Below are 15,317 nucleotides of genomic sequence, written 5' to 3'. Positions count from 1 at the left end.
TTCTTAAGAGATCCTTGTTGATCTCAAAGTCCTCATCACTTAGGCTTATTGTGTTAATCATCTGGGAATAGGTAGGAGACATAACAGGGGACTCATCCTGTTGGGATTCCTGAGTAGACTCATTTTCCTCAGAGTAAAATGGTCTAGCCACATTGGTGTAACTTCTGACACCTGTTAGCTTAACGTTCTTAGGATTTCCTGAGCTGGATCCTTCTTCTTCCCTAATGGTTCTAACTGGGATGGAAGAGCTTGAAGCTCTAGAGGGTTCATAAATAGAAACTCTAGGGCTGCTGGAGTGTCTGAAAGATTTGGAGAAGACCAGTTCTCCTCCTCCATCTGGATATTGAACAATTTGTTCAATACTTTCAGAACGCTGTGCTATGGCTGGAACAGCATTAGCAAAATGCCAATTTTCAGGGAAATGAACATCTTTCCACAAGATCTTCTTGGGGATGATGAAATCTGACTTATCTAGCATATCTGAGTGAAAATAGGTGGTCTCACCTTTAGGACTGGTGCAAAGAGCCCCAGATCCAACGCTTGTGTTCATACTCTTATAGGCAAACCTGGTTAAACCTAATCTTGTCCCTTAAACACATGGGAGGGAAGTTGGGTCTTGTTTTGGGTGTTCTTGGCCTATCCTAGGATAGGTAGCAGTGTGTCTGGGAGCGCGAGCCCTGCCGGTTGAGCCGTTGTTAGCCGTGGATAGGCGTTTGTTAGGCTGTAAGAGGGTTGGGGTGACGTCTCATAAGGTTTGTCAATCTGCTATTAGGCTCTAGATCAAAAACCCTAAAATGAGTTCAATTTTCCGAACCATGTCTAGGAGATCCAGTGATTCTCAAGATACTGTTGTAAACAGTGAAGAGATCAATTATCCTAAGATTCAAAATGATTTAGATGATTGGAAGTTACCCAAGGTGTCTAATCAAGAAATTTATAAGAAAGAAACCTTTAAGTTCTTCACAGATTATACCATTAAGACCTCTGAAATGACAGTCAGTTTAGAACAAGACGACCAAGTCATAAGACTTCTAGATAACAGATCCGTTGAAAAGCATAAGAAAGATGGCTATAATTTCATACACTTTGGTATGATTCAAGTAGCAGCTAAGCCTTTGACAAGATTAGGTTTAAACACCGCTATTGTCATGTGTTTAAGGGATAATAGGCATCTCGAATATCGAGATTCTATTATAGGCGCAGTCCAAGCTGGACTCAATGATGGCCCAGTTTATTTCCAGTGCTATCCTAACTTCACAGTTAGATTAAGAGATGCAGACATCTTAGATTCCGTTGTCCTGCATATTAAGACTCATGGCTTTAAGATCAAACCAGGAAACAGTCCTGTTTCTATCATAACCAGGTTTGCCTATAAGAGTATGAACACAAGCGTTGGATCTGGGGCTCTTTGCACCAGTCCTAAAGGTGAGACCACCTATTTTCACTCAGATATGCTAGATAAGTCAGATTTCATCATCCCCAAGAAGATCTTGTGGAAAGATGTTCATTTCCCTGAAAATTGGCATTTTGCTAATGCTGTTCCAGCCATAGCACAGCGTTCTGAAAGTATTGAACAAATTGTTCAATATCCAGATGGAGGAGGAGAACTGGTCTTCTCCAAATCTTTCAGACACTCCAGCAGCCCTAGAGTTTCTATTTATGAACCCTCTAGAGCTTCAAGCTCTTCCATCCCAGTTAGAACCACTAGGGAAGAAGAAGGATCCAGCTCAGGAAATCCTAAGAACGTTAAGCTAACAGGTGTCAGAAGTTACACCAATGTGGCTAGACCATTTTACTCTGAGGAAAATGAGTCTACACAGGAATCCCAACAGGATGAGTCCCCTGTTATGTCTCCTACCTATTCCCAGATGATTAACACAATAAGCCTAAGTGATGAGGACTTTGAGATCAACAAGGATCTCTTAAGAAAGGACTTCTATTCTGAAGTCAATAAGCAAAGAAATGATTGGTTCTTTAGCACTGTCCCTAAGGTCATTAGAACCATTTACCAAGAAGAATTCTATGCCTACTTAAGACAAGAAAAGAAAAATATTAAGTTTTGGATCTGGTTTGAACTCTTCAAACAAGAGGAATATCCAGATTATCCCTTTAAGCGTATAAAGGTTACCAGTAGTAATAATGAAAATAAGCCATATGAATTCTCTAAGGATTTCCAAGAAAATCCCCAAGTCAACCAAGCTTTTGTCGATAGGATTAATCAGAAGATTAAGGATAATCTTGTTACTCCTTTGACTGTTCAGCCTGATAAGAGAATCAATATGGTTAAAGGTGATATTAGTTCAGAAGAAAAAGCTGATGAACTAATTAAGATGTTTGAGGAACCCCATAATCAAATTATTAACAACCTGAAAACCTTTAAGACTAGGAATTACTATCCTAGGCCTACTTTTCCTGACATGCAGTTTGAGGAAAGAAATCAGTATACTCAAGCCTCATACACCAGTGGTACTATCTATGAATGGAACATAGACGGTATGACCGAATATAACATACTCACTAAGCTTCAAGAAATGACCATGGTTAGTACAGCCTATAAATTAAACAATAGACTGCCAGATCATGCTGTAGCTCAGACCATTGTTGCTGGGTTTACAGGTCAGCTTAAGGGTTGGTGGGATAATTATCTCACTTTTGATGATAGGAATAGTATCCTTAAAGCCTATAGGATCAATGAGAGTAATGAAGTTGTTAAGGACGAAGATGGCCAAGATATTGAGGATGCAGTGGCTACTCTAATCTACTCAATATCCAAGCACTTCATTGGAGATCCTGCAAAAATTAAGGATAAAACTGCAGATCTCTTAACCAACCTTAAGTGTCCCAAGCTTCATGATTTTAGGTGGTATAAGGAAGTCTTCCTAACCAAAGTCATGCTAAGGTCAGATTGTAACCAGTCTTTTTGGAAAGAAAAATCCATCTCAGGATTATCCAAGCTTTTCTCTGAGAGAATTAGGATCAAGATAAGGGAACAGTATAACGGTCAAATCCCTTATGATAAGCTAACCTATGGTGAGATTATAAGCATTGTCACAGCTGAAGGGATTAAGTTGTGCAATGACTTCAAGCTTAAGCAACAAATGAAGAATGAACAAAAAATCTACAAGAATGAATTTGGATCATTCTGTAGCCAGTTTGGTTTCAGCCAAAAAGAAACTATGCCTCCCTCTAAGCAAAAGCCAAGCAGGAAGCCTAGCAAAGATAAGTTTTACCACAGTAAGAGAGGTACCTATGACAACTATAGGATGAATGATACTAAGCAGTCAAGGCATGTCCAAAGAAGGGTCAACAAAGATACCCAGAAAAAGGTAGAAACTCCTTTAGATGTCAAGCCAATTATCTGTTTTAAATGTGGCAAAGTTGGCCATTATAAAAAAGATTGTAGAGTTAAGCAAAAGATTAACAACTTAAGTGTCTCAGATGACCTAAAAAATATGCTTTATAAAGTAATGTTAAACTCAGACTCTGAATCAAGGACTGATTCAGATAATGAAGATGATATTAATCAACTAGATAGCAGTGGCGATGTTTCTAGCTAATCTTCTAGTGACCAAGATGTTTGTATCAAGGGTAATTGTAATTGTCGTCCTAAAACCATAAATGTCATAAGCTAAGATCAGGAATTCATCCTAGATACTTTAAGAAAAGTTGAAGATGAAAAAACTAAGCAAAATCTTTATGAAGTTTTTAAGAAATCTGTTGTTAAGGTAGAAGCCAAGAAGACTGTTAATCCTTATAACCTTAACGATATCTTAAACAGGTTTGACCAGCAGTCTCCCAAGAATGTCAGCATTAAGGAACTTCATGAAGAAGTTAAGCAGCATAAAAAGGAGATTAAGGAGTTAAGACAATTCATAAGTCTAGGTCTCTCTGATCTCCAAGATCAAATCAATAGAATTGGCAACCAAGAAATCCATATGGATATTCCAGAATCTTCTCATGTTAATGATAATGAGACAAATACTTATGAATTATGGATATATATATTGAATAAGTCTTGTTTTGATGCATTATCCCTTGCAAAACTTATTGAATAATTTCATTTATAATAAGTTTGTGTATTGTCCATTTTGTGAGCCATAGCATGTTTATTCATATCTAATTCTTTTGGTGGTTATTTGACCTTTTTTGAGTGTTGATGTGTATTGAGATTCCTTATGCATGCTAGAAAATCTTTGTTTTTTTTATAAATCTTTTCCTAACCTTCTCAATTAATTCATTCTTTATTGCATATGCTTGATGTCCTGTTTTAGCATCCCTAAGGCAAGTCCTATATATATTATTGTTTAATTCTCTTGTTGAGCATGTTTATCTCTTTATCTTCTCTACTTGCTAGGCTTGGGTTCACCTTGATATTCTTGGGCACATAGATCATGTATCCACCATCATTCCTTTGTCTTTTGTCACGATGCCTAGTTGAATATGTTTTTTTACTTTTGCTTTTTTGGTATCCATGATTTATTAGTCAATTGCCAGAATTCATTCCACTTGTTTAGTAGAGACATTTTTAGAGCTTAAAAAGGTGTTACCCTATGATACTTTCCCAATTAGTAATCTAACCCTTAAACTTAGACTAAATTTTTCATAAAATATGCCTTTATATTCAAAAAGGAGTCCTACTAAGGTTTTTTTTTTCCTTTTAAAAATAAACAAAAATAAATAATAATTTCATTTTTCAAAAATTAAATTTAAAAAAAAAAATTCAAATTTTCACAAATAAAAACGAGTCTCGCCATTAAGTGGGAATGCACATGAAAAATGTAAGTCCACAATAATTCTTTGTCCGTAGTTATTTTTTTTAAGCATCAAAATGTTTGAATTCCCTTAAGTGAATCAAGTAATATTTTTTAAAAAGATACTTTGATTTGTTCTACAATTTATAGAATAAATTGGAAATATCATATGATATCTAATAAGAATGTTATTAGCCTTTATTATATAGTTGATTGGAAATTATTCCATCCATTAGTAAGAGAAACAACTTAAGACTAGCCACCTAATATAAGTCTTATTTAGGTACATAGTGTTATTACTTATTACTAGTGAACAAAGTAAAATATTCGTTTTATGAAATTCTTTTGAATATGAACTGACTACGCAAAGTATATCATGTTATTCTATTTTTAAATCTAAAATGTCTAATTTAAAAAAAAATTAATTGTTAAATTAAATGAGTTCAGTTACTAATTAATTTCTATAAAAATAGTATATCTCCCTAAATTTAAATCTATATCATATTTGATCTTTTTTATTGAGCTATTTTTCCTTAATAAGCTATCAAATTTACCCTTCTCCATTGTACCAATTTGTAGGTAAAAATGACAATGGTAATGAGTTGTCAAAATAGAAAGTGTGTTTCTATTATAAGCAGCTTTAGAGTTGAAATAAGACTAAATTCAGTTACGGTTTTTAGAACTTTCTATTTATAGTGTTTGGAATAATATTTGAATTTATTGTTGAGATACTTTAATTAGTTTTGGATTAAAAAAATTTAACTTTTGAATTATGTTTCAATTATTGTTTTAAATTTTAAGCTAACTACATGATAGATTTGTTAGTTAAAATCATTCACATATTGGATTCTCGAGTTTGACATGAAATGAACATGGTGCCCTTGGCCTCCGGCTTTGCGGTGTCATTGAAAGGAAATTTTCAAGTGATCATAATTATTTTTGTGAGCGATACACCATTTGAGGTTCTACCTTCAATCAATATCCTTGCCCAGAATTTGTAATAAGCTAAACTCACAGTCACAGGGTCTGAATATATTCAATAGAATGAATTGAATGAATGAGATATGTAGTGCAATTTCATGAAAGACCCAATGAGAGAGGAGTTGATGGACGAAGTTAAAGGACACGGGCAGAGTGGCCTGCTTCACATATCAATACAGCGTTGTCAGGGTTTATCTGGCTGGCCAACGCAGGCTGCAGCTTATAATACTCGTCCCTCACAAACGATGCCGCTTCAACTGCACGACTAGCATCTACAAAGGCGATACAGCACCCTCTGAACCCAGCCCCACTGAACCGTGCTCCATATACTCCAGGTGCCCTCACGAGTATCTCATACAGTTGTATCAACGGTTCAGCACCTGAACAATCACACTGTCCTCATCATTTATAACATCTTAAGATTATGAGTATTTATAACCACTAAACAATAGGAGAACTTATATTGCTCCACTTCTTAGGATGGTGTCAACATGGACAAGTATGTCATTGAAATTGTTTTGAGAAACCAACTTTTTAAAAAACTGAAGCTGTTAGCATTTGGAATGCTCTAAGACGACCACACCACCAAACCCCCCCTATCACATATCATGCTCTAACAAAAAATAAATAAATAAAATCATGAAATACTAGAATATCAAAAACCTCCAATTGGAATCTCTAAGTTCATCAATAAAGGAAAGACCACATAAGATTACGGGTGCAACTTAAGCAAATAGGGTTGGGTTTACAGTCAACCAAAGTTCAACCTGAACTTGAAGATTGCTTGCCTAAGCCTGACTCAACTCAATAAAATAATTTGTCAGTTTACTTATTTATTACTCAAAGAGCAAAAAGGGAAATTTGAAAAAAAAATGGAGAAAAGAACGGCTATAAACAACGAAAATCAGGACATACCACATTCATAGTTCTTAATAGAACTTAGACCAGAGCTTGTGATAAGCTTTCCAAAATCTTCCAAATTTCCAGAAGCCCATGCTTCTAATCCTGAAATAATTATCACTCATAATCAATAAGATGCAAGTTAGTAAAGCGCTAAGCAACAGGGGGCATCTCTGGCACAAGAAAAGTTGAGAGAAGCTAGTGAGAGCACATCGAAAGAGAAATACCTTTGATAACCCGCATATTTTCTGAAAAATAATGCTCTGCTCTTCTAGCTAATGTGGCTTCTAACTTCCCCTGCCAAATTGTGGAACACAATTTACGTTTAAGAAGACTGCAAACTGATAACTTTGTAACAGAATATGGAAATAGAACTCAAATTAATCCAAATCAAATGCTTGTATGTATTTTAACAGATAATTTGTTGTGAAAGAATGAGCCTGCTGTATAGCCCAAAAGCAGAGCAATAACCGACCCATCTTATGATTGCGTCCAATGTTTTAAAAGGCTAAAGGCGGTCTTGAGGCGTTTTGCCTAAATGAGGCGAGGCATAAGCCTTGAGGTGGAATGAGCCACAAGCGTCAATTTCAACAAATAAATAATAAAAAATTATCAATTTTTTTTTTTTAAAGAAAATACTCATAAAATCACAATAAAATTGAATAATAAAAAAGACAAACTTTATAATGATAAAATTAATTATTTTTCATTGTTAATAATTCTAATTTAGTTCCTTTTTCTCTTGTAATATTTAGCTCTCTCCCATGGTTTATTTTTCATTGTTAATAGTTCTAATTTAGTTCCTTTTTCTTTCATAAATTTAGCTCTCATGGTTTTACCAAATAATTTTCAAAATTACTGTTACTATCACTAGGATCCTTCAAGAAATATAACAATATCCAATTGTAATAATATCATCCTCAATTGTGTTAATATCCACCCATCCATCTTCTTCATCCACCAATTCTAGTGGCATCTTTATTTTATCCATCAATAGTTAGATTATATATGAGATCAATCAATGGGAGTGCCAACAAGTCCCTTACTCTTCTCAATCTTTTTTTCCCTTCCATTTTAAAAGTTAACTGAAGTTAAGTAAGCCTTTTTTTTTCTTAAGGGTTTAACCAAGTGGGAACCCAATACAAAATTCATGAAATCTATATCAAAAGTCCACAAATGCATAAATGATAGAAGCCATTATAACTCATTGAATATTGACACTTAAGCCTATTATAAAATATATACCAAAAGTCCATAAAGGCCAAAAACCCTTTGGATATTTGAGGTTTAGGCCTCAACAGCCTTGAGGCTATAGCCTCAAAGCTATAAACCTCGAAAGGGCAGCTTAAGCCTCAATTACCTTAACTGAGGCTATAGCCTCAAGTCTAATTTGTAGAGCCTCGCCTTTAGCCTTGAGGCAAGCCTCGCCTTTAGCCTTGAGGCAAGCCTTGAGGCAAGCCTCGAGGCAAGCCTCGAGGCAAGCCTCGAGGCATAAGTCTTGAGGCATAAGCTTCAATAGCCTTTTAAAACATGAATTGCATCTAAAGATACATTCTCCAAAAGACGGCAAACCCATATTCTTGGTAAACATGGCATATCTAGTAATTGCTACAAACACAACAATTCCTATGCTCACCAAAGCTCATTACATGATTAATAATCAGGGTTCAACTCTCCGTAAACTAGAGTTGACCAATAAATACACATACTCTCTCTCTCTCTCTCTCTCTCTCTCTCTCCCTCCCTCCCTCCCTCCCTCTCTCCCTCTCTCTCCCTCTCTCTCTCTATCTCTCTCTCTCCCCCCTCTCTCTCAATCTCTCTCCTTTTCATTGATTGCCTATTATTCACCCTTTTTCTTGACTAATAATCAGAGACAGTGGGCCAGGGGGAAACCTTCGATCTCCATTGGTGCAGGTTCAACAGAGACCAACAGCGGAAGGCCGGTGGGCCCCACTGAGGGAGGTACTTATTGTGAAGAGTAGCAACATAGCCAGCACCAAGCACATGCATGCCTTTCTCTTTATTACTTGAGGCATGCAGCTCTTACTTGAACAATAAAATTGTCTACACAAAGAGAAACTGTTTGACTTCTTAAAATCTTGTTAACAAAGACTTACAATCTAAAATGTTCAAGAAAAAAATTAAAAAAAAAAAAAAATACAAGCTATTTATATTTACATTATTGTAAAAAAATTTACTTAGATGCCCAGATCTTTTTTGAAAAACAAAACCAAAAATTATACAATATCCTCTCAACTATTATTTGATGGTGAGAAACATGAATCCTTTCCAATAATTACCATGAAACCTTGCTGATGATTTTAAATAATCCCAAGGAGATGTATGTAAAATTTTGTGCATCTATTTATCTCATTATACGTATTAATGTATATACATCTATTTATTAGAAGGCATGCAATAATTGGAATGTGTAAATTGTAAATGAAACAGAACTGCCATGAATATTTATCTTCGTCAAAACATAAACTAAATGTTCATATGAGGGATTACCTTATGAGCTTCATATGCCTCTGGTTCAACTATTTGATATAAAAAGAAAAGCAATCAGGTTATTTTCGAGCAACAAGTGTATGAAATCCAAAACATATTAAAAAGAGGATCAGAAATATACTGACCATTGGACAAAAGAGGCTCCAGTTTATCATTCCCAGAAGCACTGTGGAACCAAATGGAAAAAAAGTACCATAAATCTATTATAATTAATAGTCTTAAATGGATAGCTACTATGCTATAAATATTTTAATTCTAACTTGAGAGAACCCTTCCTTCCCTTGCACATAGAGAAGACAGCTGTAACCTTGAAATGAAAATTCCAGATGGAGTGAGGATGAACAAGAATTTGCATGTTGTATATAAAAAAAAAAAACCCAAAAACAAGGAAATGGCCCAAGCATAATGGGTATATCAGTATACCTATGCATTAAGAAAAAGATTACTCTCACATCCTTCCCAAATAATCCTGCCACTTGTATATAGGGGAAGAAGGTTCTAGACAGTGTTCCAAGTTGTTAAGAAACTGCAATCAGGACTGCTTAGAACCTACACTGGAGCTTGGTAGAAGCTGTTAAAACAATCTATAGATTTGCGGGTTTAAGGATTGGAATATTTTGGAAAGATGTGAAATATTATGAAACTCAAAGAGAGAAGGAAAATCTAAAAATTCCCCCAAAGTGTTATATGTTGTAGCAGTTATAGGAAGGTTTGGTAGAGTCTCCAAGAATCCAAGGGATTCTAGAGTTTTCCAACGAAGCCTATAAATAGGTAAAAACCCACCTACCATGCCACCCTTGAGTTGACAGCTCCAAGGCATTTTAAGATGTTTGGCTTGTGAAGTTTCTACATTTTCCACTCCTCAGTATTCAGATTTCGCATTAGCTAGATTTTGTCTAGCACATGTTGGGGAAATGCTGAATTAGCAACAACAAACATGACTTTTCTTTAGGTTATACATTAAGTGCCCCATGGATACTTAGTAGAAACCTAAGTCCATGACATTACCCTAAATATATTTTTGATAGGGTTTTAGTTGTGTCTGAATATACTGATTCAGTTAAAAAATTCTAATGATACATATACATACATGTATATGTATATTGATAGGCAAACAAAAAAAAATATTTATAATGCGCACCAAAGTACACAAGTCATATACAAAGGAAGCCAAGAAAGCAACAAAAAGGGCAACAAATAACAAATGCCCCATCAAGACGAACCTAACCAATCTAGAAAATCTGCCATGGTTAGGGAGCCTCTATCAATGTACACCCTTACCTATAACAAAAGATTACAAAGAAAGGATAAAACAAGCGAATAAACAGACATTTCTTTGCTTTCAAAAGATCTTTAGTTCCTCTCCTTCCATAAAGTCCAAAAAACACATAATGAGATAACCCTCCAAGCCTTGTTTCTCTTTTTACCAACAAAAGAACCATGCCACCACAATAGAATCTCTTTTACCGACCAAGGCATCACCCACTCTACCCCAAACAAGGAGAATGCCAAACTCCGTAAGTCTCAAGCTCGAATGTGGTTAACAGTCACTTCCCCCTCCACACAGAAAACATCAGCTCACCAAGTGCCATACTCTTCTCTGCAGTTTATCCAATGTCAAAACCTTTCCCCATGAAACTTTCCACACAAAAAACTTTGGTTGGAACCTATGAGTTCCAAATAGCCTTTGAGGGGAAAGTAACTACTCTTTCCTGCCTCATAAAGGAGTAGAAGGATTTGACTAGAAACTGGCTCTTCTCAGCATCCGACCAATCTAGCCTATCATCTTCATTCCTTCTCACCACTTTTCCTTCAAGTCTTGAGAGAAACTTCCTTTGTAACTCCCAATCATTTAGATTTCTTGAGAAATAGGGATTTGAAATCCCTCCATTTTCATGGGGGTCCCAACCATCCGCCCCCAAACTTCCTTTGTCAAGGAAATGGAATATAAAGAGGAAAAGTATTCTCTTACAATTGAATCACCATACCAAATATCATTCTAGAACTTCAACCTTTTACTATTTCCCACATTGAAAGAGGTTCTTCAACTAATGATTTCCCACCCACTCCTAATGGCCTTCCACAACCCAACTCCATAGCCATCCCTAATTTCCCTTGTACACTAATCCCCCTCCTTCTCCCTATACTTCCCAACAACAACCCTTTTCCAAAGTGACTCATTTTTAGAAGCAAACCTCCACAACCACTTTCCCAAAAGCACCTTATTGAGAAAGGAAAGCTTTCTAATACCAAGACCTCCATCAAATTACTCTATACAAGCAATATCTCATCTCACTAGATGCAACTTATTCTCCGAAGAACCTCCACTTCACAAGAAGTCCCTTTGAATTTTCTCAAGCTTTAGGCTTACTTTTGTGGGCTTGACAAAAAAAAAGACGTTTGATAGACAAGCAAGTTTGAAAGGGTGCTTTCGAGAGCAAGCCTCCCACCTTTAGAGAATTACCATCTTTTCCACATGGTCAACCTCTTTTCGATGAAGTGAAAGCTTATATGACTAAATCCATTTGGTCTAAACATACCAAGCCTAAACTAGTATTATTATGTGAGACTTAGAAGAAAGCAAGATCAAATGATGTGCACCTTTATATGTATTACCGTCCTATGTAGGGTTTGCTAGAGAGAGAGGAAGAGTCACATGGCCCACTCATATTGGTTTGTGAAACCCATCCAATTCATAAAGTCTAACCACAACATTATGTCAGTGTCAACCTCTTCTAAAGTAGTTTTCTATTATTCCTCATGATGTTTTCTATCAAGTTCATTTTCATATGTTTTATGCCACAATATCCATATTTTAGATACAAACATCCATCATTTTTTGTCCATGCTACATGGGTTTCTATTAAATAAGTTGTCTTTCATTGCTTTCACATTCTTACGATGCCCCAACAATTTTTGAGTTTGGCTTTGTAACAACTCACTCTCAACTATGTAAATATTATCTGCTTTAATCCCAAAGAGTTCCCACAGCTTTAAAACATGTTTACATGGTTAAGAGGAACTCATAGATATATAATGCCAAGAAGTTTCTCTCTTATCCAATGTGGGATATCATAGTTATCCCCTCATATAGTCGTGAAGTCTTCATTGTGTCCCACAGGATTGTAGGGCCAAACAGAAAACACCCCTTACAGGACCAAACAAACTCTCACACTGAAGTTGAAGACTAGCTCTGATACTATTTGTAACAACTCACTTTCAACCATATAGATATTGTCAACTCTAGACCAAGAAGTCCTCACGACTTTAAAACAGGTCTACATAGTTAAGAGGAACCCCATATATAGATAGTACTAGGAAGTTTTTCCCTTTATCTAATGAGAGCTATAACACATAAGTTCAACAAATAAGTCAATTGTTTCATTTGTTTTCATTGCAAGGAGAGATTTAAATTCCACATATTATAACACAAGAGTACCCAATCATAATAAGTTTGAGAAGCAAAAATTTCCAACTTTTGTTTATCAACTCAGCTCAACTTTTTATTTCACCTTCACATTTTGCTAACCTCATCAATGATAGTAATTTTCGCATCTTAAACCACATACTACCATGAGTTACTTGCAAACATCAAACTATCACCTTTGGCAAAAAAGTAATTAAAATCTAGTGCCATAAAATCTATTTTGATAAAAGAAAAGGAAAATAAAAATATGTCATAGCTAAGAGGTACATGCATGTAAAGGAGGATTAAAGCAAGACCACCATCAAAAAGAACTCAGACTCAATTTGTTCTCAATGACAAGGGTCAAGAATCATACTGCAAAAGAACTCTCGCAGCCTCTTCACATTCAGCAACTCGGTTGTTGTATCCAGGATTATTTGTCAAAGCATGCTTCAAACCAGAAAGTGCCAAGAGTATCTTGAATGATTTCAACATGTCAGCTTCTTGGTTCTTTAGCAACTTTGGACGTACAAGTTTGTGTTCTTTGGTCTACATAAGATAAACTGGATTCTTGAGTGCTTGCATATGTAAGTTGTTAGGAAATAACACATAATAAAGATAACCTTAATAAAAACATACATATTTCAAAAGTCTAGAACAAACAAACAATACAGGAGTCCAAAATCTAATTAAATATGTTACAATATTCATTAGGCAATTTCCTTTTTTTTTAATTACATTTAAGAGGTAGTAAAAATACATAGTGTAGCAATGTTAGGGATGATAAAAGAATACTATAATCAGAACAATAAAATTAAGAATAGCATTCTATAGCATGAAAACTGTTACATGTAAATCAAACCATGGCATATGGAATTCAAGCAAATCTATGAAAACAAGTTCAGAATAAATTAGAAAATCAAGTGAGATTACCATTCTACATCATGGAAATGATGCATTTAAATCAAATCATGGCATCAATCCAATTCAAACCTATCTAAAATGATAGGTTAAGAATAAATTCTCTTCACCACTAGATAAGTGCAGTAGTTTATCAATCATTCATCCTTATTTTCACTTAAAATTGATCAAGGCATCCCCATATAAAAGGATGAAAATGGTCACAAAAGCTGCTGAATCCAATCTTGAATCAAAAAATTAGTACTTTTCACACTTGAAGAGCTAGGAAGTCGATATAGGAGGATTGGGGAGGACGGGAAGAGAGAGAGAGAGAGAGAGAGAAAGAGAATAAAAATGACGAGATGCCCCTTAGAAAGGTAAAGAAAATTGAGAAAATAAAATAAATAAATAAAAACTGCTGCGCGTTAATAGAAGAAGGAAATATCTTAAGCAAGAGCATAAATCCTTATCTGCAACTAAGAATCTCTACCTTCCAAAGAGGACTAGGATTAATAATCAAGAAAGCCCCTCAATGAGAAGGTCTTGTTACACTCGAGCCAGCAGCCATGTTTCAACCTTCTCAGAAGGATAAAATCTCAGCATCAATGGTCATGCCAGTATTGAACTAATTGAAACAGACTAGTAATAATTCCTCTCCATAATCTCTAATAGCCCCCATTATGCAGCAAATGTAGGCTATCCAAAGTACATTCATTAAAACTCGATACATATGCCAATGCCTTCCTACAGTAAAAGTTTCCTTTTTCCCACGGTAATCCATGCAAGCAAATTTTGAGTCCAAAGATATGAGACTCAACATATGCCGAGAAACTCTTGGTGACGAACATCAAAATGGGTGAAAAACATATTTTATTCATAGCTCTTTTAAGGACCTAGTTCCATCTCCAAAAAAAATCCTTGAATTTTGATCAACCATGTTTCCCAGAATCAACCTGGCTTTAATCTAACTTTTAGTATTTGATAATATTTGTTAAGCTTCAGGGAATCCAAGGTGAATTTGGTTGGTTTTTCTTTAGGTAAATATGTTTCTGAGTCTGACAGACCTGATAGAAGTTCTACTTTGGATAGTTGTTTACTCTCTCCCTCTATCACTTCTGTTACCCTGTAGTTATTCAGTTAATCTTTCATGAATTGTACTGCATATGTTTATTGAAACATATTAAGCTTATAAAACAACTTCATTTTAATGCAAACAAACCAAACTCAATAATTGCCCATAAGATACTAATCACTATACCTTCTAGAAAATAGCACAAACTATTGTGACCTGTGAGATTCTCATAGGGTTATTAATGTAGCATGCACTTTAAAACTGCATGATGCTCCAATTATGGGTCACATAAGACCAAGTAGAATAATACCATAAGTTCGAGATAGAAATATATGAGTCAACATCACAAAAGCAAAACCCAGCTCCACAAATTAATGAATGTATCTTTTGTTTATGAGATTACAAGGATATTACTAAGCATCCACGTCACTACAAGTAAAAGAAGCCACAATTTACCTTGCAGTTCATAAAAGTTAGACAACCATAGCTTGAAAGCAATATAGCTGATTGATCCAATATCCCATTTCTTAGACCCAAATATCCATTTTCAATCAGCCTACATGCAGAGAAAGTAAGACTTAGAAGACCAATATTTTAAAACAAGAGAAAAAGCAACATATTGGTGATAACACACATTTTAGTGAAGATAATACCCAGTTTCCCTGCCAATTATTACCAAAATTTGCTAATGATGACTCATCTAAATGATAGAAACAACAACTGAATCACCTCATCAAGAACCGGACAAAGTAGAGGAGTAATCCATTTAAGAAAATTACAAACAACTCTGTTTATT

At 35.2% G+C, this 15,317-nt stretch overlaps 1 protein-coding gene across 1 annotated transcript in view; it reads right to left on the bottom strand.

Annotated features, from left to right (window-relative positions):
- Positions 1 to 5,656: 5,656 nt before the first annotated feature.
- Positions 5,657 to 15,317, bottom strand: part of LOC100261773 (galacturonokinase) — a 59,868-nt gene continuing 50,207 nt past the window's right edge. Inside the window, exons 8-14 of the mRNA XM_002264492.4 lie at positions 14,978 to 15,077; positions 12,926 to 13,098; positions 9,269 to 9,309; positions 9,144 to 9,172; positions 6,860 to 6,929; positions 6,648 to 6,737; positions 5,657 to 6,112 (exon numbers count right to left, since the gene is read on the bottom strand). Coding sequence (XP_002264528.1) covers positions 5,868 to 6,112; positions 6,648 to 6,737; positions 6,860 to 6,929; positions 9,144 to 9,172; positions 9,269 to 9,309; positions 12,926 to 13,098; positions 14,978 to 15,077 — 748 coding nt within the window. The 3' untranslated portion in view covers positions 5,657 to 5,867. The remainder of the gene's footprint in view (positions 6,113 to 6,647; positions 6,738 to 6,859; positions 6,930 to 9,143; positions 9,173 to 9,268; positions 9,310 to 12,925; positions 13,099 to 14,977; positions 15,078 to 15,317) is intronic.

Source organism: Vitis vinifera, chromosome 11, assembly GCF_030704535.1.
Source record: "Vitis vinifera cultivar Pinot Noir 40024 chromosome 11, ASM3070453v1".
Lineage (NCBI taxonomy): Eukaryota > Viridiplantae > Streptophyta > Magnoliopsida > Vitales > Vitaceae > Vitis > Vitis vinifera.
Note: the sequence above shows the minus strand (reverse complement) of the source record. Positions and strands in the feature narration are given on the sequence as shown.